Genomic DNA, 19,854 nt, shown 5'->3' on the forward strand with positions numbered 1-19,854 from the left:
CGTGTTTTCAGAGTGGCCATGAACATCACCTTTGAGGAATGGGCTTGGTTGGATTCTTCCCAAAGGAAGCTCCACAGAGACATGATATCAGAAATTGTCAGAAATCTGAAATGCTATAAGTAAGAGTGAGACATTCCTCTAGTTAATCAATGAAATAATAAGCATTTGGCTGATCAATGCAGGTCCATGATTTGGAATGTGAAAGGAAAAAGTCTATAAATACATCATGCTTTGTCATATTATGACAGTAAACTACCTAAAATATAATTCCTTTAATACTGTAACTATTCATTTTAGGAAAAAAAAAAAACAAGACCAAATTGGCCTGCCAGCTGCATTTGACGCAATGAAAGCATTCAGAGCATGTAAAGGAAGGCTGGGAGGCAAAGCCTTCCTGTCTGGAGTACTTATAGAAACTAAGCAAGTATACTTCACAGTGAACCCCACTAAAATCCAAACTCTGGGAAAGTCCTGTTTTCTTAGGTAAATTTTTGAATATGTGAACAAACCCATACAGGAGAAAAGCTATGACTAAGCAGCATGAGAAAACCCCTTAAAGGTTCTTGTTCCCTTTCAAAATATAAAATCAGAAAATCCCTGATCTAGAACGTGGGAGGGCCCCATTATCACAAGATTCTTTTTCTAGGAAATGTAACAGTTCAAATGAAGAAAATTCATATCAATGTAAAATATGGGAACACCTCAGTTTAATTAAAAAAATATAAAAGAACCCACCATGGTGAAAAAGATTATTTTGAAGATATATAGATATATACAAAAGTATTTAGTTGGCCATTTGAGTATGCCTGAATCAAATCATGTAAATGTGAAGTATAAAATAAAATTGTTTACTGTAAGAAATAATTTGAAAAGTATGAAAAGTTGCCCAAAATATAATTCTACCAAAACATGTGTACTAAGGGGTAGCCTGATGCTAAGTCATTTGTAAACTGCTCTGGAAATTACCTAATGTTGAAGAATTTCTGTAAAGATTGTAAACATAATGTGCTTATTAGTGATCTGTTCCTAAAGTAGGTCTCTGAAATGTGCATTTCTAACTTCAGCCTTCAAAATAAATATGGGCTATTGAGATGGCTCAGTGGTAAAATCATTTGTTGGGCAAGTCTGATGGCCTAAGTTCCATCCCCCAGAATCTACATAACACTCAAAGAGTCAAACCAGTTCCACAAAGTTGTCTCCTAATCTCCACATGCGCAGCGTGGCATGCGTACATAGACACTCATGCATCATACATGTGATAATAAAGGTTAAAGAAAACAGCTGCAGAAAAGCCAGGTTTGTTTGAGCAATAACAGTTCAGCAATAGCAATAAAGAGTTTAATAAGTAGTCATTTTAAATCAAATTATATCATAAACATTTAGTTTTCTGCTTTATGTTTAAGCCATGATAAATTTATTAGTGAATGGGGTGCTTTTCTAACATGTCAATAGAGTTTGTTTTTATATAGATCTTATTATGGTTAATGAGTCTTAAAGATAAGTTATTGAGTTCACTTTGACAACACGTATACTAAAATTTCTACTACCAAAAAATATGCTCCCTGCATGAAAATAACATCCAAATTCATGAAGCTCTCCATATTTTTTAAATGATTTATTGCTGATGTTCTTATTGGAGTGATACGATCATTTCTTACATATTTATTCTGTGTTACAAAATAGAATAACTTTTGTGTGTGGATCCACTAGTTTTATTTTTAATGTGTATTTTCCTCAAATAATTTCTGTGCAGTTTCATTACTGTTTCTATCAATGTGTTGATAAATGTAATTTGTTTTTGAGGCAGAGGTGACCATGATCAAACTATTTTGTATGAACTTTTCCAAGAACTAGTAAGAAAGCAAGAAAACACCCCTTATCTCTGACCTAATGCAGAGAAAGGTACAATCAATGAGAAAGTATACGGACAAGGAGCTTGGAAGTTCCGTATAGACATTATAATAATCAGGAACTGCTCTGCCTTTGAACAGTTTAAATTTTAAAAGTCTTAGCCAGGTGGTGGCAACAGCAGTGGCAGGGCACACCTCTAACTCCAGCTTTCAGGAGGCAGAGGCAGGGGGATCTCTGATTTGAAAGCCAGCCTAGTCTACCAAGCAAGTTCCAGGACAGCTAGGGCTACACAGATAAAAACCAAGAACAGAAAGAAAGAAAGAAAGAAAGAAAGAAAGAAAGAAAGAAAGAAAGGCCACTCCCCATCCCTCTTTAGATGAACTGACTCAGAACTGGTAGAGCCACTTGGTTAGCTCTAGCAAAGGTGCCCGTGAATATCAGGAGGCTTTCTGGGCAATTGAGAAGACGGGTTTTGTCAAGGCCATGGAAGCGCCAGAGCCACTGTTTGATGTGCAGTGGGTCCACCAGATAGGATGAGGTCTTTAGTGGCTTTGCTGAACTTCAAAGTGAAACACAATCTTGACAAGGTTCTAAGGTGTCAAGGGTCATGCAGGAGGAACAGCAAAACAGCTTTAGAACTCATGGAATGTGGCCCACATAGTTAGCACAACCACGATGGGTGTCTCAGAGAGGCAGAGCCCCGAGCACCATGTGTCCTGAGGACTTTGTGCTGTTGTGGACCATGACTCTGTATATTGTCTCTGCAGTCTCCATATCCTTCTTAGTTTATCAATTGTATGAAAACCCTACGGGGCCTTCCAGCCCCTCACTGAGCAGTAGCATTGGCACTTACAATAATGGTGCTTGATCATTTTCAGGAGTAGCTGCTGGAGCAGAGTAAAGATTCAACCACCACCCTTGGAAAGAACTTAAGAGATGTAGATTGCTGGCCATGACCACCTCCCTTAGAAACAATTTGGAAAAATAGATAGTGAGGTTAACTTAAAATGTTTTTGCAGGTGGCTCTGATGTAGAAAATCTTAGGGAACTATTTGAAGTTCAGTGCACTCTGAATTAGCTGGCCTGGGGACTTTCTGAGGTCAGGGATATGAACAATGGCAGCCCGATTAGCACTGGCTGGCGTGACTCTCACCAAAGCCGGGCTGCTGATCAAGGTGATGATTTACTTCTTGTACCCATTTTGCCCTCAGCTTCCTGACATGATTTAATAAGAACTGTTAGTGAGTAGATGTGCACCTTGAGGATTTAAAGTAGAAATAGCTATTTTTATACAAAAGTTTAGATTTGTAATTCTTTCAAGATTTTTATAAGATCACCTTTTAAGACAAATAAGATAAATGATCCTTTCTTTTTAACAACAAATTGCAGCCTGCCACCAAAGAGAAACTGGCTGGAAAATTACCTTGCTTATTTAATTATATATTTACACAGCCTATAACATGTTTCTCATGTAAGGTATTAGGGACATATTGTTTTCTGATGATCATTCACTAAAAGGAAAACAATGTAATCACAATGTAACTTCATGCTTAAAAGATTTTTGCTAAGATGTATCAGCTGTGGGTGGAAATAAGTTGGTTAGAGCCTGCTTGCTGGAGTCTGCTCCACTCACCCAATATGCATGTGTGTGTGTGTGTGTGTGTGTGTGTGTGTGTGTGTGTGTGTGTACAGTTAGTTGGAGTCTGCTCCATCCACCCAATATGTATGTGTGTATATGTATTTATGCAAAGGTAGTTGGAGCTTTGCTCCATCCAACCCAATATGTGAATATACATGTATGTATATATGTGTATGTGTATGTTATGTGTAAACTTGCTGGGCCTTCTCTTGCTTCATCCATCAAGTGTATGTATTTGTGTGTGTATGTGTGTGTATGTGTATGTGTGTGTGTGTGTGTGTGTGTGTGTGTGTGTGTGTGTGTGTATGATTCTTTCCCCCTTTTCTTTCTCTATTCTCCTGGCCCCAGTAAATCAAAAGAGTAAAAGAGTATCCCACCAGCCACAGGGAGAACTGGCTCCAGGAAATCTAGCTTTATTCCTTCAGAGAAAAGTCTGCTGAGTGATCAGTCACTGACTCTATGCCCTACCTCAGTTTACCCTGTGGTATAGAAGTCAGCCTTCAACACTGAGGTTTACAAAGTCTGAGTTCATGATATTTTGAGGATCTGCTGGATATGAATAATTTAGGCTAACATATAAATCATGTTCATAATCCATGGAAAGGGGAAAACAAAAGATGAGACCTATTTGAGTCACTCAGATGTTGATGAAGCAGGATCTTTATATAACCAGAGTCTGTAGCAGGAAACTTGGAAGCCTAAATAACAACCTATCAATGTTCATTACATCTTTGTAATGAAGCATTTTCAGAAAGGATGGCCTATGTGTACAAAATAGAGAGTTACAGGGTATCCCTTACAATGCCTGGTTAAGGAGTATTGTTAGGTCTCAGGCTTTAAAATATTGGGCTGGAGAGATGGCTCAGTGTTTAAGAGCACTGGCTGCTCTTCCCAGGGTCCTGAGTTCAATTCCCAGCAACCACATGGTGGCTCACAGCCATCTATGAGATCTGATGCCCTCTTCTGGCATGCAGGTGTACATGTAGACAGCCATTGTATACATAATAATAACTAAATAAATCTTTTTTTTTTTAATCTCTGAGCTTGACACAACACTTAGGCCACACGATCCCTCCAATCACAGGCCAGCCTGGAAAGCTCTGCTCATACCCCGCACGTTCGAGGCTTGTTGTGCAGTGTGACTGTGTCGCATTTCCTGGCTCCCAGCTACCAGGATACCTTTAGAGCAGAGCTGTGCGGAACAGTGGCTAGAGCAGAACTTCTAGGGTCAGCCTTCCCTACATTTAGCGCCGTGAATCAATATTGTATTCGCTTAGTGGCGTATTTATCTTCTCTTTAATGAAAATGGATAAGACTCGGGGAAGCGGGGAGCTATTGCCTCATTCCAAATTGTTCAAGAGTGGCATCAGGCGACGTTAGGATTCTGTTTCGCTCCGCCTACCTGTGATGTCATTGCCTACCCTACCTGCCACGGGGGTGTGGCCTGCCCAGGGCTATATACAATGACAGACCCACCTCGACCCTCCCTCCTTCCTCTGCCCCCCACCCCACCCCCGACTCTCTCTCTCTGGGGTACCCTTCTCCCCTTTCCTCTCCCCGTGCTCATTTAATAAACTTTATATAATCTAATATCTGGTATATTCTTCTCTTTTTTTTAATATTTATTTATTTATTATGTATACAGCATTCTGCCTGCAGGCCAGAAGAGGGCATCAGATCTCATTATGGATGGTTATAAGCCACCATGTGATTGCTGAGAATTGAACTCAGGACCTTCAGAAGAGCAGCCAGCAGAAGCTGATTTTAACCTCTGAGCCATCTCTCCAGCCCCATATCTGGTATATTCTTATCATTTTCTTATTCTTAAACATAAAAGGCGATACCTGGATCTCTGTGTTCTGGGCTAACCAACCACTTCTCTGAGCACATGGATTGTCTCCATGGGACGTTAAGTTTGAAATTCTGGTGACTTCATTTCGAAAGCTGTAGGTGTGCAGAGACACCACACACACACACACACACACTTAGAGTCAGGTGCACATTCTGCTTGAATGCACTTATGTCCGAGGTCAGCTGGCCCTCACCTAGAGAAGGCAGACTGGTAATGACTGTGCTGGAAATGAATAGTCAGGTAGGGATCGATTTTGTCTCAAAGGGCTCCGTGTGTCCTGTTAGCTCAGGGAGTCCCGGATTGCTCAGCCGTGTAGCATGACGCTGACCCCCGGAATAGTCCAGAGGGCCCCTGAAGCGGCTGGTGTGAGTTGTCCGCTGGAGATGGCAGGCAGGCAAAGCGGAAGGACGTCACCTGCCATCTTAGTGGAGTTGCCCTAGTTGCGGTTGTCAGTTTATGGAGTCCCAAACTGTTCAGCTTCGGTGCTGTTGTTGCTGTTGTGTTTGTTTGTTTGTTTGTTTGTTTGTTTGTTTCGTGACCCCTAAACCTAGTGTTGGGGTTAGGTCTCAAGGGGACAGGGATCTGAACGTCAAAAGTGGCGATCGGGTGCAACTTGTTTTTTCAGTAGCGCCGGAGGATGGAGCGGAAGTTCTTTACCCGCCATCTTTCTTCCTGGCAACAGCGTCCTCGTAGTTTTGTGTAGCGGGTTGAGGGAGTCCCGGGTCGCTTGCTGCAGTGCTATGACTGCTAAAACCAGGAGCCCGGGGAGGCCGCGGGGAGCCCGGAGCGCAGCCATGGTGAGCACGGAGGATGAGAGGCGGGATCGCGCCGCTGCGCTCGGGACTCGCGGGATCCGCGGAGGCGGCGGCTCGGGGGTCCCCAGCGCGGCGCGCGGTGCGCGGTGCGGGGTCGCTTTGTTCTGCCTAGTAAGCCGAGGTTCCTGTCTTTCCGGCTCCTGGGAAGCAACATCTGAAATCACGATTTTGTCTCCCATCTAAATACTTTTTTTTTTTGATTGACAGTTGAAGCCCCTCAATTCCCAGGTCCTCCCCTACATTTGCAAACCAGCTGGACGGGCGATCCACCTCTCCCTGTGAGAAACAGGAATCTGTGGCGGTCTGTGATGCAAATGGACTGTTTGTAGCGATTGGTTTAATTTTTTTATGCTGAGGTATGACTTTATATGAAAAGACTATTACAAATAGGGAGAGGGCCCCGGATTGTAATGTGTGGAAGCTTATCAAGGGGCAGCTAGACAAAAAGGCTTTGCTTGGAGTGATAAGTCAAACAGTATTAAGGTGCTGCTTTAACAGTGCTTTGTCTTTTCTGATCAGCCAATCATTTGCAGGCAACAAGTAAACACTTTGTGAATTGATTTTTCTCCAGAGTCTAAGACAGGAGTCCAGTTTCAGACATCTCCACGTAGAAATCCATATTGCCACCATCATTTATTGACTATTGTAATCTTTCTCTGGTGTATATTTTTGGCACCTTTGTTGAGATTCAGCTGGCCAAATGTGTGGGTTTATTTTTATATTTTGTTTACCATTGGCCTATATATTTATGACACTACTCTGTCGAGTTTTGTTCTGTTCTGTCCTACTTTGTTTGTTGTCATTACAGATCTGCAGTGTGTTTTGAAATCTTTTTTGCTGCTGGCTACCCCAGGTCTCTTGCGCGTTTCTACTAATTTTAAGAATTGTTTCTAGCCGGGCATGATGGCACATGCCTTTAATCCCAGCACTCAGGAGGCAGAGGCAAGCAGATCGCTCTGAGTTCAAGGCCAGCCTGGTCTACAAAGCGAGTCCAGGACAGCCAAGGCTACACAGAGAAACCCTGTCTCGGGGAAAAAAAAAACAACAACAACAAAGTAAAATGTTGTGATCATTAGATGGGAATTTCATTGAATCGGTATTACACTTTTGAGTCATTTTAGCAATATTGCTTCTCCTAATCCATGCTCAGGGTTGGTCTTTTTCTCTTCTAATGTCTTGTTTAAAGCCTTTCTTGGTTTTTAATTGAAGTTTTTTTCATACAATACGTTCTGATTACTTTCCCTCAACTCCTCCCCAGCCTTACCACCTCCACTCACCCAGCTCCACACCCTTTCTTTCTCTTTATAATTTCTTTCTTCAGTGACCTAAAATTGCCTTTGTAGAAGATGTTCCTGTCATCAGTGAGGCTTGACTTGAACATTTTAGTTTATGACACATATTATTTCTTTCTGATAGTGTATCTCTGTGAGATAGTTCATTATTCACTGAAAGGAATATGTGCTGGGCACTGTGTGTTGATTTTGCACCCTCCTGCCTTCCTACATAGTTTAATGGTGTCTCACGCCTTTGGGTGTCATCTTTTGGACTGTCCTTGTGTTACTCTTTCCTTTGTATTGAAACAGCAATGGTTACCTCCTCTGGTGTCTGTGAGTGTGTTGGGCAGGTTGCTGGCTGCCATTCATGCTATAATGGCTAGCTTTATGTCATCCTGACACCAGCTAGAATTGTTTTGGGAGAAGGACTCTCAGCTGAGAAAATGCCTCCATCATATTGCCCTGTGGGCAGGCCCATGATACTTTTTGATAGATGTAAGAGGGCCCACATCACTGTGGGTGGTACCACTTCTGGGTTGGTGGTCCTGTTTACTACAAAAAAAACAGGTTGAGCAAACCATGAGGAGCAAGCCAGTGAGCGGTGACCTCCGTGAGGAGCAAGCCAGTGAGCGCTGACCTCCATGAGGAGCATGCCAGTGAGCGGTGACCTCCGTGAGGAGCAAGCCAGTGAGTGCTGACCTCCGTGAGGAGCAAGCCAGTGAGCGCTGACCTCCATGAAGAGCAAGCCAGTGAGCGCTGACCTCCGTGAGGAGCAAGCCAGTGAGGGTGACCTCCATGAAGAGCAAGCCAGTGAGCGCTGACCTCCGTGAAGAGCAAGCCAGTGAGCGCTGACCTCCATGAAGAGCAAGCCAGTGAGCGCTGACCTCCGTGAGGAGCAAGCCAGTGAGCGCTGACCTCCGTGAGGAGCAAGCCAGTGAGCGGTGACCTCCGTGAGGAGCAAGCCAGTAAGCGCTGACCTCCATGAAGAGCAAGCCAGTGAGCGCTGACCTCCGTGAGGAGCAAGCCAGTGAGCGGTGACCTCCGTGAGGAGCAAGCCAGTGAGCGGTGACCTCCGTGAGGAGCAAGCCAATGAGCGCTGACCTCAATGAAGAGCAAGCCAGTGAGCGCTGACCTCCATCAGGAGCAAGCCAGTGAGCGCTGACCTCCATCAGGAGCAAGCCAGTGAGGGGTGACCTCCATGGCCTCTGCATCACTCCTGCCCTGACTTTCCTTCCGGATGAGCTGTAGTTGGTACATGTAAGCTAAACGAAACTCTTCCCTCCCCAAGATGCTCTTGGTCCTGGTGTTTATCACAGTAACAGAAACCTTAACTAAGTTAAAAAAGAAAAAGAAAAAAGAAAAGAAAAAGAAACTTTAGTTGAAACACTGTTGATGACTGCTACATTGTGAATAAATTTTCCCCTTATATGTGGATCACTTCAAGATTGTTTATCTTTCCCATAATTACTTGCTAGTCTCTTTTTTAATATAATATTGAAGAGTATACTTTCAGGGATCATTTCTATAGTTTGTTAATGTAATATTGATTTCTTGAGAATGTTATATATGCATATAATATATTTTGATCATATTCAGTTTCATTTCTCCTGACTCCTCCCAGGTTCACCCCTAACCACCACTTCCCAACTTACTGTTGTATTTAATCTCTTTTTCAATATTACATTATATTTGGTAGAGGCTTCTTTTCATTTATTCATTTCATTTTTATTATCATATAGTCATTCTACAAAGCAATTGGCTTCATTTTATTTTCCTCTATTAGTTCCACAAGTACAGGTCTTACAAAACCCCAGCACTGGTATGTGCTATGGTGTTCAACTTTGTTTGTTTGTTTGGTTGGTTGGTTGGTTGGTTGGTTTTTGTTTGTTTTTTGTTTTTCAAGACAGTGTTTCTCTGTGCAACCTTGGTTGTCCTGGACTCAATTTGTTACCAGGCTGGTCTCAGGCTCACAGAGATGAATCTGCCTCTGCCTCCCAAGTGCTGGGATTACAGGTTGCACCACCACGCCCAGCTCTGTGCTCAACTTTTTTTTCTTTTTTCTTTTTTTTTTTTTTTTTTTTTTTTTTTTTTTTTTAGTACTAGGGATCAAAATTAGTTCTTTCTGCTTATGTGGTGAGCACTTTACCAACTAAGCTGTCTTCTTGGACCTGGGTTTCTTAATATTTTTTCCAAATTAAGTATTTTGCAATTTGACTATTTTTGATCTTATACAATGCAAGAAAGCATTTCAGAGTGTGTTTGGGTTTGTTTGTTTGTTTGTTTTTGTTAGTTTGGTTAGTTCCTTGGCTCTTTTGTATATGTTTTGGGATTTTCACATGCCTAATCACCTAATATGTGATGTGCTTCAGAGAATTTTTCATCTATGCTGAGAAGACTGTGTGTGTTCTTCAGTTGTTTGATCGATTTCCTGTAAGTTAAGTGCATTTGATCTATGGTCCAGTTTAACTATGAAATTCCTTGGTTGATTATTTTTTTCCTCTTGCTGGGTGATCTATTTGTGATATCAAGGTATTGAAGCCACATACTGTTATTTTGTCTAAACTTTTTTGCTCAGCACTCTTTGTTTGTAAAATGTTCAGCTCATTTGTATTTACATGAGACTTTTTATGGGATGTCCTCTTTATTTATATTTAGGGATCTTCTGTTAAAGGATGTTTTGGGTTAGTAGTCAGCTGGGTAAAGTTATATTGAGAAATAATTATGTCACCTAACTATCTGACAGTGCTGTGCCTCTCATTTCTGTTTCCTTTAGCATTGGGGGGAAGGAGCGAATAAAATCTTTCTACGTTACCATAGGAGATTATCCTTCACAGGTCTTTAAAAGTATTTAGGTTAGACTCCCTGTAAGACGCCAAGTACAAGCTTTCCGGAGTTTTGGATGTGCACGGTTTCCTAAGGAAGAAGTTGGAGATGAAGCACTTGCTCTGTATTCTCCGTCAGGTCAGCTGATTAGAGACTGATCTTCCAGGGCACGTGCCCATTCTGGTCAAGTAGGACCCTTCTGATAAGCACGTCGGAACCTTGCAGACATTTAGAGGGACAGTGGAGCTAACCAGTGTGTTGCTGCCCTAAACTAGAACACCAAGCTCCTCTCCACAAGCAGGCTAGAGAAATCCATCCAAATACCAGGTCCCAGACCCCAAGGAAAGTTGAAATTTTATCTTTTTTTTTTTATGCATATATATGGTTGCAGATATTTGCACAAGTACACATGCATGTGTGTACATATGTATGTGTGCATGTGGAAGGCAGAATGGCTTCCTTGGGAATGCTGTCCATCTTTTTAGAAACGTTCTTTTTGCCTGAACCCTACCAATTGTACTAGATTGGCTGACTACTATATACCTGTCTGCACCTCCCCAGTGCTGGGATTATAAGTGTGTGCCACCATGCCCAGCAGTTTTCCATGGGTTGTGGGGGGAGGACGTTTCAGCTCAGGCCCTGTTTTCAAGCATTTCTTTCTTTTTTATGGGGGGGGGTTGGATTTTTGAGAGTTTCTCTGTGTAGCCTTCCACGGAGTTCCTGGAACTCACTCTATAGACTAGGCTGGCCTCAAACTCACAGAGATCCACCTCTCTCTAAAATCCCCCAGTGCTGGGATTACCGGCGTCACCCCCACACCCAGCTCTCAAGCATTTCTAAGATTAGTCTCTGGATAGTCAATGCTAACTCTATAACGGATACTGACTAATGAGATTTGTGTTTTAAGACAGAGCCTCACTATTTAGCCCTAGCTGACCAGGAACCCAGTATGTAAGGCTGGCCTTAAACTCAAGGAGATGTGCCTGCCTCCGCCTCCTGGTCCTGGGAGTAAAGCTTGGCCTGGTAGGATTTTTTTGTGAGAGGTGCAACAGCCTTTACTGGGGTGACCTGCTTTTCCCTTAGAATGTAGTTTCAGCCTGGGAATCGCACTGTTAAAGAGCATTAACTAGGACAGTGATGGATTGAACATTTAAACAACACAGCATTCTGTAAACATTGTAGGCATCAAGCCAGGTATGTGGCGCACTCGGGAGGCAGAGGCTGGCGGATCTCTGTGAGTTCGAGGCCAGCCTGGTCTACAAAGCAAGTCCAGCACAGCCAGGGCTACACACAGAGAGACCCTGTCTTGAAAACCAAACAAACAAACAAAGCATCGTATACATCGAGTCTCGATCTTCAATGCTGTGTCATTTTTTAGGAGTCTGTGTCCTTTGAGGATGTGGCTGTGAGCTTCACCCCAGAGGAATGGGCTTTGCTGAATTCTTCCCAAAAGAGGCTGCACAGAGACGTGATGCAGGAGACCTTCAGGAACCTGGCTGCCATAGGTAAGGGTGAGGTCATCACCTTGTTTAGTTAGTTCATGAGTAAAGTGTATTTTTTTTTGATCAGTGAAGCTCCGTGGTTTGTAAAGCAACAAACTTTGATGAATAAACCAATCATGATCATGTTATACCCAAAGCCTACTTAGACTCTAATATTTTCTATAGTGTTGTATTAACTCAAAGTGATTTTTCTGGATCTGCATTCTAGCAAAAAAACAAGAAGACTGGACCCTTGAAGGTGACAATGAAAATGTGAGGACAATTCTTCCCATTGTAATTCAGACTGGATACAAACTATGTGACTATCAAGACTCTTCAGAGAAACCACGCATGTGTGAGCAGTGTGGGCAAGTCCTCAGCTCTCACCAGTGCTTTCTGGAACATAAGAAGACTCACAATGAAGAGGAAACTTACGGATGTGAGCAAACTGAGGAAGGTTTTAGTAGACACAGTTATGTTCAAGTACGTGAAAGAATGCATACTTCAGAAAAGCCTTGTGTTTTAAAGCAGAGTGAGAAAGACTTTTTGACTCTTGCTGGTATTCAACAGCCCATAATAACACATAATGGAAATGGGCCATATATGTGTAAAGTATGTGATAAAGCCTTTCATTCTTCCAGTTCTTTCTTGACACACAAAAGAACTCACACTGGAGAACAGCTTTATATATGTAATCAGTGTGGCAAAACCTTCACCTACTCCAGTGGCCTTCGCCGCCATGAAAGGACCCATAGTGGAGAGAAACCCTACGAATGCAAGCAATTCCTGAAGGTCTTTCCTTTTTTGAGTAAGGCTGAGAGTCATGAGCAAACTCACAATGGAATAAAACACACGTGGAGTCACTGTGGGAAAGCCATCAGTGACCACAGCTCGCTTCAGTCCCACGGGAAGAGCTACAGCTCAGAGAAACCGTATGTGTACAGGCAGTGTGGGAAAGCCTTCGCTTGTTCCAGCGCCTTGAGAAGACATGAGCGGATTCACACTGGCGTGAAGCCCTACGAGTGCAAGGCGTGTGGGAAGGCCTTCATCGACTGCAGCTCTCTGCAGTGTCATGAGCGCATCCACAGTGGAGAGAAACCTTACACATGTCAACTGTGTGGGAAAGCCTTCAGCCGTCAAGGGTCCCTTAAATGCCATGAGCGGACCCACAGTGGGGAGAAGCCCTACGCATGTAAGCAGTGTGGGAAGCGCTTCATGCATCACAACGCCCTTAGATACCACGAGCAGATTCACAGTGGACAGAAGTCCCACGGGTGTAAGCAGTGTGGGAAAGCCTTTGTGCTGAGCAGCGCACTGAAAAAACATGAGCGAATTCACAGTGGGTTGAAACCGTGTCTGTGCAGGGTGTGTGGGAAAGCCTTTACGTTTCACAGCTCCCTGCACTGCCACGAGAGGACGCACACGGGGGAGAAGCCCTATGTCTGTAAACAGTGTGGCAAAGCCTTTATGTATCACAGTTCTCTGCGTTGCCATGAAAATATTCACAGTGAAGAGAAACCCTATGTGTGTAAGCTCTGTGGAACGGCCTTCACTTACCACAGTTCTCTTCAGCGCCATGAGAGGATCCACAGAGGGGAGAAGCCCTATGTGTGCACGTTCTGTGGGAAAGCCTTCACCGACCACAGCTCCCTGCGATGCCATGAGAGAATCCACACCGGGGAGAAGCCCTATGTGTGTAAACAGTGTGGGAAATCCTACAGCACTCACGGCTCCCTCCGCTACCATGAGAGGGCGCACTGCGTATAAACTGGCTGGGAAGGCTTTCTCCTCTTTAAATAAGTTGGAATCTCACAATTCAAAGCGGGGGAAACATTTGGTAGTAAGCAATGTGGATAAGCCTTACCGTGTTCTGGTTCCCTTAAAAAAAGCATAAATGGAGACGATCTCTAAATATAGAATAAAGAAAAAGCTCCATTATGACAAGAACTTTCTAGCAAGCGTGATGGCGTACTGAATTTAACTTGTAGCTGTGTAAAGCATGTGGGTTGCTTCTACTTGTCTCCGTCCAGCTTTCAAAGCCCATTAAATGGACAAGAAGATGGCTCAGTCTGTATAGCATGTGCCCCAGAAGCCTGAGATCTTGATTTAAGTCCTCAGCACCCATATAAAAGTCAGACATGACGGCGGCATGTGCCTGCAGTCCCAGTGCTAGGGAGGCAGAGGCTTGCTGGTTAGTTAGTCTGCCCACATCTCTTCAGGCTCAGTGAGAGAGCTCTCAGCTATAAAGTGGAGAGTGATTAAGGAAGCCGTCCAGCATTACCTTCAACCTCTGGTCTACATGCAAGTGCAGTGTGCAGCCAAACACATGTGAACACTCAGCCACACACGTATGCACATCACATACGTGCAAAGGAACACACTGTATCAAGGACCTTGATCAGAAGAAATCGGTAAGTCTTCAGCTGACCAGCATATCAAAGTATGCAGTCTAAACCTTATAAATGTGGAGTTGTCGCTCATAGCATACAGTGTGGAAGGCTGATGCAGTAGGATTCTGTTAACACAACTAGTGTGAAGAGCCTAGTATAAAGTAATTTGTGTGGAATGCTTCGGAAATTGCGTGCTTGGGAGGAAATGTCCTAGAGTCTATAAATGTTTGTCATTGGCACATTCTTAAATAGATTGAACTGTGTGCTCCTAATTTTATTCTTGAAAATAAATGTTTCAGTGAAATTACTTAATAACGTTGCATGTGCTTAATCTGTAGTTTCAGTATTAGTAAATTCAGTTAATAATTTTTTCTGCTTTCAATTTAAAATGCTGAATTGAAGTGTCTTTTCTAATACGTGAACAGTCTTAATTTTTAATGTAGTTTTTAAATAATCACGTTTAATGGACCTATAAAATTTTTTTAACTGGGCTGGGAAAATGGCTTAAGCATCAGGACCTGAGGTCACATCCTCAGTGCCACGTGGGATGTCAGATGTGGCCAAACCTGCCTAGACCACCATTGCTAAAAGCAGGGGCAGTGCAGGAAGATGTCTGATGCTCGCTGCCAACCCATCTAGTTGAAAAACAAGCTCCAAGACCAGTGTAAGACCAGGTCCCAAGCGAGCAAGGCAGAGGTGGTGGAAGATGCCTGGTGTCCTCTAGCTCCCACACATGCACACTAGCTGCTCTCACAGGCGTGCGCGCACGCGCACACACACACACACACACACACACACATACACACGGCAATTCATATTTTGGATTTTCACTCTAGGCTCTTGCCATAAGTCATATATGTATATAAATTCAAAACAAATGCCTTTTTAAAGTGGATTTAACTTTTTCACTTTTAATACTTTTCTCTAAAGATTTCTGTGCATATTTTATAGTTTAACTGTTTTCAATAGTTACATACAGTTCAATACAGGTTATGTTTTTCATATATTGACAGCATATCTACAAAATAATCATTAAGAGATCAACTTCACAATTTTTCAAATTTTTCCTTTCATGGCAGAGTCATTATTTCCAAAATACTGGTGAAAATGTCTTATGTAGTGAGATCCTACTAACTAATGCTCTTTCTCCATGTAAATTTTATCACATTTATGTTGCAGCTTTTTATAATGTTCTTTTCACTTCTCTTACCAAAAGATACATCCCCCTGGTATAAGTGCACTCTGGTCAAGAAGAATTCACCAGGACTAAGCCTTTGGTCACATTGAATGTAAGGGGTTGCAGTAATAAATCTATTTACACATATATATGATTTGTTCACCAGGAAGGCCATTTTCTTGTTTTGCTACGTTGTGTGTATGTGTTGTGTGTAAGCGTTGTGGCTGTGTGCATGTGTAGATGCGTGTGTGTGTGTGTGTGTGTGTGTGTGTGTGTGTGTGTGTGTGTGTGCTCCCTTGGAGGCCAGAGGAGGGTGCTGCCGTTCGGCATCACTCTCTGCCTCGTTCCCTTGACACTGTGGCTCGGCTAAGAATCATCCCTCGGTGTCGTGTCTTTAGAGGACTCCGACTAAAGCACTAGGAGAGCAACATGTGGGTTATTAGAACCCTAGTAGCAGAAACCTGGGAAGGGGCTGCATAGCACAGAAGCTCAGTAAAGCTCTCACTGACACTAGTTATGCCTTTCTGAGTAATTTCCAAGTATCTCTTGCTTGACAGCTTTGTAAAATAGGAACACAGAAGTGCTTTAATCATAACGTGGATTAGGAATATCCTCTTTGTGTGTGTGTATATGTATACATATATGAGTGCTTTCATTTTTGTGACACTAGGGAGTTGGGAAACCAAGGTTAAAACACCCACTCACAGATGACATCATGCCCAAGCCGAGGTCTGGGTCAGTCTTCGCGAAAACTCTCTATGGAAGAAGCCCTCACTGCTGACCTAGTACGTCAGGCTTGTGTTCCTGCCATGAGCACACACAAACAGGATGATAAATCCTGTTACGCAGTTTAGCAAATGTGATATCAATTAGTCATTTTTTCCACCACTTCTCTGGCTCCGTGCTCTGCAGCACACAGTGTGTGTTCTGGGCTCCGCCTGGCTCCACTCCACGGCTGCTGCTGCTCTTGGTGGTCGACCCAACACATTGGCATCTCTAAAATGCTGGGGTCTTCTGATGCGACCAGACTGCACTTTCACCAACAGCCTCTCACAGGCCGTCTTCATGGTGCCCAGCCTCAACTGCATGACCCCTTTAACTTTGGACCTTCGACTGCCAATGAGGTCTCACCTTCACCAATGGCCTCTCCTGGCCTCTCCCAGTGCCAAGCCTCAGCTGCTCTCCATGACCCCTTCATGCCTTCAAACCACCTGGGTGACTCTTAACACTACCAGGTTTGGCCGCCAACACAAGGTACAATGTCAGCTGCTTCTGGGACACAGCTTGTGTATGGTGACCCTGAGGAAACTCTTCCCTGAACATTTCACCTCTGCAGTATTGGTGTCTTCTCAATCGCCACTAATTCCTTAGCGCCAGCTAACCAGCATCAGTTGCCCCAGCGATTGCAAAGGTTTCCCCCCAACATTACCAGTCTCTTGTCAATCCCAGCTGAGTCTCCATCCCCAGACGACTAGGATAGAGTCTTTAAACTTCACATGCCAGGCTTCTGTCCACTGCACTGCTGTCAACATTGTTATCTTCCAAGCTCCTACAGAACCATTCAAAGTTCCAAAGTCCTTCCACAATCCTCTCAAAAACAGTGCTTCGACTTCTAAGTGGATAAACATCACCTGCTCTCTCACAAATTTGTTCCTCATCCCACACTTGAGATCTAAACGAAAAAAACCATGTTTATCTCCTTCAGTGGCCTATCACTGACAAGGGAGCAGGGAAGACCAGAGGGTCCAGAGGAAAAGAAGGAGCTGTGGTTGTAGCTGATTGGGGAGGTATTCATTAGTGTGATTAGTGGAGGAATCATCTGCTTTGGGCTTTATTATTGTTTTTAACAAAATCTTAATCATCCAATTTTACCAATAAAGGGTAGGGAGCCAGATGTTGGCTCAGAGGCAGAGAAAGCACCCAGCTGACCTTCCTCCTCAGCTAACATCCCAAAGGGAGGTCTCTTCCACATCATCTCAAAAAACCTCTCAAACTCAAATGTCCCTCCCTTCTACTTCCCATGAGTCTCCCTACCCATCATCCTGACTCCCTCTTACTCTCTATGGCTTTTTTTTTTCCTGTGTTCATTTCCTGTCAACTGGTTGCTTGCTCCACCTTTTTGACCTATGGTTGACTTTATTTAATCTTGTTAAGCAGAAAGATCTTTGATTAAAGGTGTGTGCTAGGGCTGAACCACACCACAACTAGAAACAGGTTTTGTTTTGTTTTGTTTTTTTCAGTAAACACAAGCTCAGAGTTTGCAGTGTGCTCAAACATCCTGCAACGTTTTATAGCTAGGAGAGGCTGGGTGGGAGAATAGAGGTGTTGCAGGATTGTTATACATAGAAAACTTAATTGTTAGCAAAATATAAAACTTAAGTTGATGTCAAATGCAGTTAGGTGTATTCTGAAGAGATGCAGCTTGGGTGTGCCTCTGAAAGCCTCCATAGACAAGAATGTTAAAGAACGGACAGTTCCTGCCTGTCTTAAGACAGAATATTAGGATAATCTCATAAGATAAACACTACAGGAGAGGCCTTGGAGCTGAGACCGGAGAAGACCTGGATATAGGGGATCTCTTTCCATTTCCCTGATTGTTCACAGTGATAGTAAAGATCCTGGGTACCATTAGACAGCCATTTGGCCTGGTTATCTAAGGGATATTAGATCAAGTGCAGGGTGGAAGGGATAGAGGTTTTCTAAAAGGCATGCCAAGATGAAATGAGAGGGTGTAAATGACACCATCCCCATGGGTGAGAGACACACACAGAGAGAGGTGTCACAGTTGCAGCCGAGGATATCTTCAAGACTCAGAACCAAGGGAAGACAGACCCATAAACAGGCCATCGCCACACTTAATTGGGTTCAGGGCTAACACCCTGAGGAGACTCAGGGCCTGGTCCAGGAGCCTTCAAGTGAAGCCAGAAGGTGAAAACACCAAGCTCAGGAGCAGAGCCTCATCCACAGGAAAGGGCTGGAACAGAGTCGGTGAAGAGGGCCAGCCATAGTCTTAAATACTATGGCTGGCCATATCTCTTCCACCAAGAGTACCAGGGGAGTGCCAGATGCTTCATGGTTATTTCCTCAGACTCAGGGAAACATTTACACCAAGGGGAAAACTTAGCAAGTTGCCAATGGTGGATGAGGTACCAAGCTATCAGTGAGCTGGAAGGTAAGCCTGTCACAGGTGGACTGGAGATGAATGTGGCCAGGGTCCCAGTGTGGCTTTGACCCTAAGAGGGAATACAGGCAGAGAGCCTATCCAAGTCATTGAACCAATGAAAGGGTTTTCTGGCACACGGGTATCTTAGCAATTGGAAGCCAAAGAATACCACAAAGCCACACCTTGCAACAAACCTCACACAAGAGATTTATTAAGGAGATACACAAAATGGTGGCTGCCTCTGAGCAAGAACAGATACAGCAGTGGGCTGGGCAGAGAGGACGGGCTTTATAGGGTTTTTGGAGCATGAACAAATGAGCTGGTGAGCTAGTGGGGCATAGTGGTAAGCTAGTGGAAAAGTACAGTGCAGCCCAAAGGATTGCTTGGTCATTAACCTTGACTCCAGGTGGTGGGGATTTCCAAGTCCTAGGTTTGGAGACAGGCCAGGGGAAGGGGTGATTTTCCACTAACCTGTTATCCTACAGTCAAAGAAACACCCCCACTCCTGGTACCAACTTGTCCTAGAGTTTCTATTGCTGTGATGAAACACTATGACGAAAAACCAAGTTGTGAGGTGCGGGGTTATTTGGCGTACACTTCCAGAACACTGTTCATCATCAAAGGAAATCAGGACAGGACAAGAGCCTGGAAGCAGGAGCTGATGGTGAAGGCCACGGAGGAGTGTTGCTCCCTGGCTTGTTCCCCATGGCTTGCTCAGCCTTATTTCCTATAGAACCTGGGACCAGCAGCCCAGGGGTAGCACCACCCACAATGGGCTGTGCCCTCCTCCAAGCAATCACCGATTAAGAAAACGCCCAACAGGCTTGTGTACTCTAGTAGAGGGATTTTTCTCAACTGAGGTTCCCTCTTCTCAGATGACTCTATCCAGCATAATTGGCAGCCTTCTTCTGAGTCAACACACGCCAGCCAAAAACCTACTGCCTTTGGAAACACAGTATGAATCCTTCCCGCTCCCTGTGTGGGGGCCCCATGTAAGGACATCTACCTCCCTCACCAGCTCCTGTGTGTCTCTTCCACTCCTTCCCCTCCACTTCCACCTTCCTGAGCAATCTCTAAGTTTCGTTCTGTAACCAAAGCATCCGTTTCCATCCTCCTAGCAATTATTTTTGAGAAATTTCTCTAGAAGAACATGATGGCACCTGCAGGATCCACCAAAGCCAATCACGTTAAAGCTCTCCTCCCATAGCCAATCACGTTAAAGCTCTCCTCCCACTGCATGAAGCCAGCCCGCCTTGGGCCCCTTAGGTCCTGGAGACAACCCTTCGCACTGTTCCTCTTCATTAGGAAGATGCCTGGGAGAGAATACACTTCCCTCATCTTTTTATCTGTCATCAAGGTATGAGATGAAGCCTTAATGACTTAAAAGCT

At 43.9% G+C, this 19,854-nt stretch overlaps 1 protein-coding gene across 1 annotated transcript; it reads left to right on the forward strand.

Moving 5' to 3' along the window:
• Positions 1–5,871: 5,871 nt before the first annotated feature.
• Positions 5,872–15,451, forward strand: LOC311584140 (uncharacterized protein). The gene is made up of 3 exons (XM_084758244.1): positions 5,872–6,139; positions 11,633–11,759; positions 11,965–15,451. Exons 1-3 carry the CDS (start codon positions 6,083–6,085, stop codon positions 13,500–13,502), a joined length of 1,722 nt encoding a protein of 573 aa, XP_084614370.1. The 5' UTR covers positions 5,872–6,082; the 3' UTR covers positions 13,503–15,451.
• Positions 15,452–19,854: the final 4,403 nt, after the last annotated feature.

This window comes from Acomys minous (genome assembly GCF_964271855.1).
Source record: "Acomys minous genome assembly, chromosome: 15".
NCBI lineage: Eukaryota > Metazoa > Chordata > Mammalia > Rodentia > Muridae > Acomys > Acomys minous.

Excerpts from the sequence above, each read along its gene's own strand:
- LOC311584140 (XM_084758244.1), top strand. The coding sequence starts at position 6,083 with ATGACTGCTAAAACCAGGAGCCCGGGGAGGCCGCGGGGAGCCCGGAGC. Across the intron at positions 6,140-11,632 it reads GAGCCCGGAGCGCAGCCATG|GAGTCTGTGTCCTTTGAGGA; the intron begins GTGAGCACGGAG and ends GTCATTTTTTAG. Across the intron at positions 11,760-11,964 it reads CAGGAACCTGGCTGCCATAG|CAAAAAAACAAGAAGACTGG; the intron begins GTAAGGGTGAGG and ends TCTGCATTCTAG.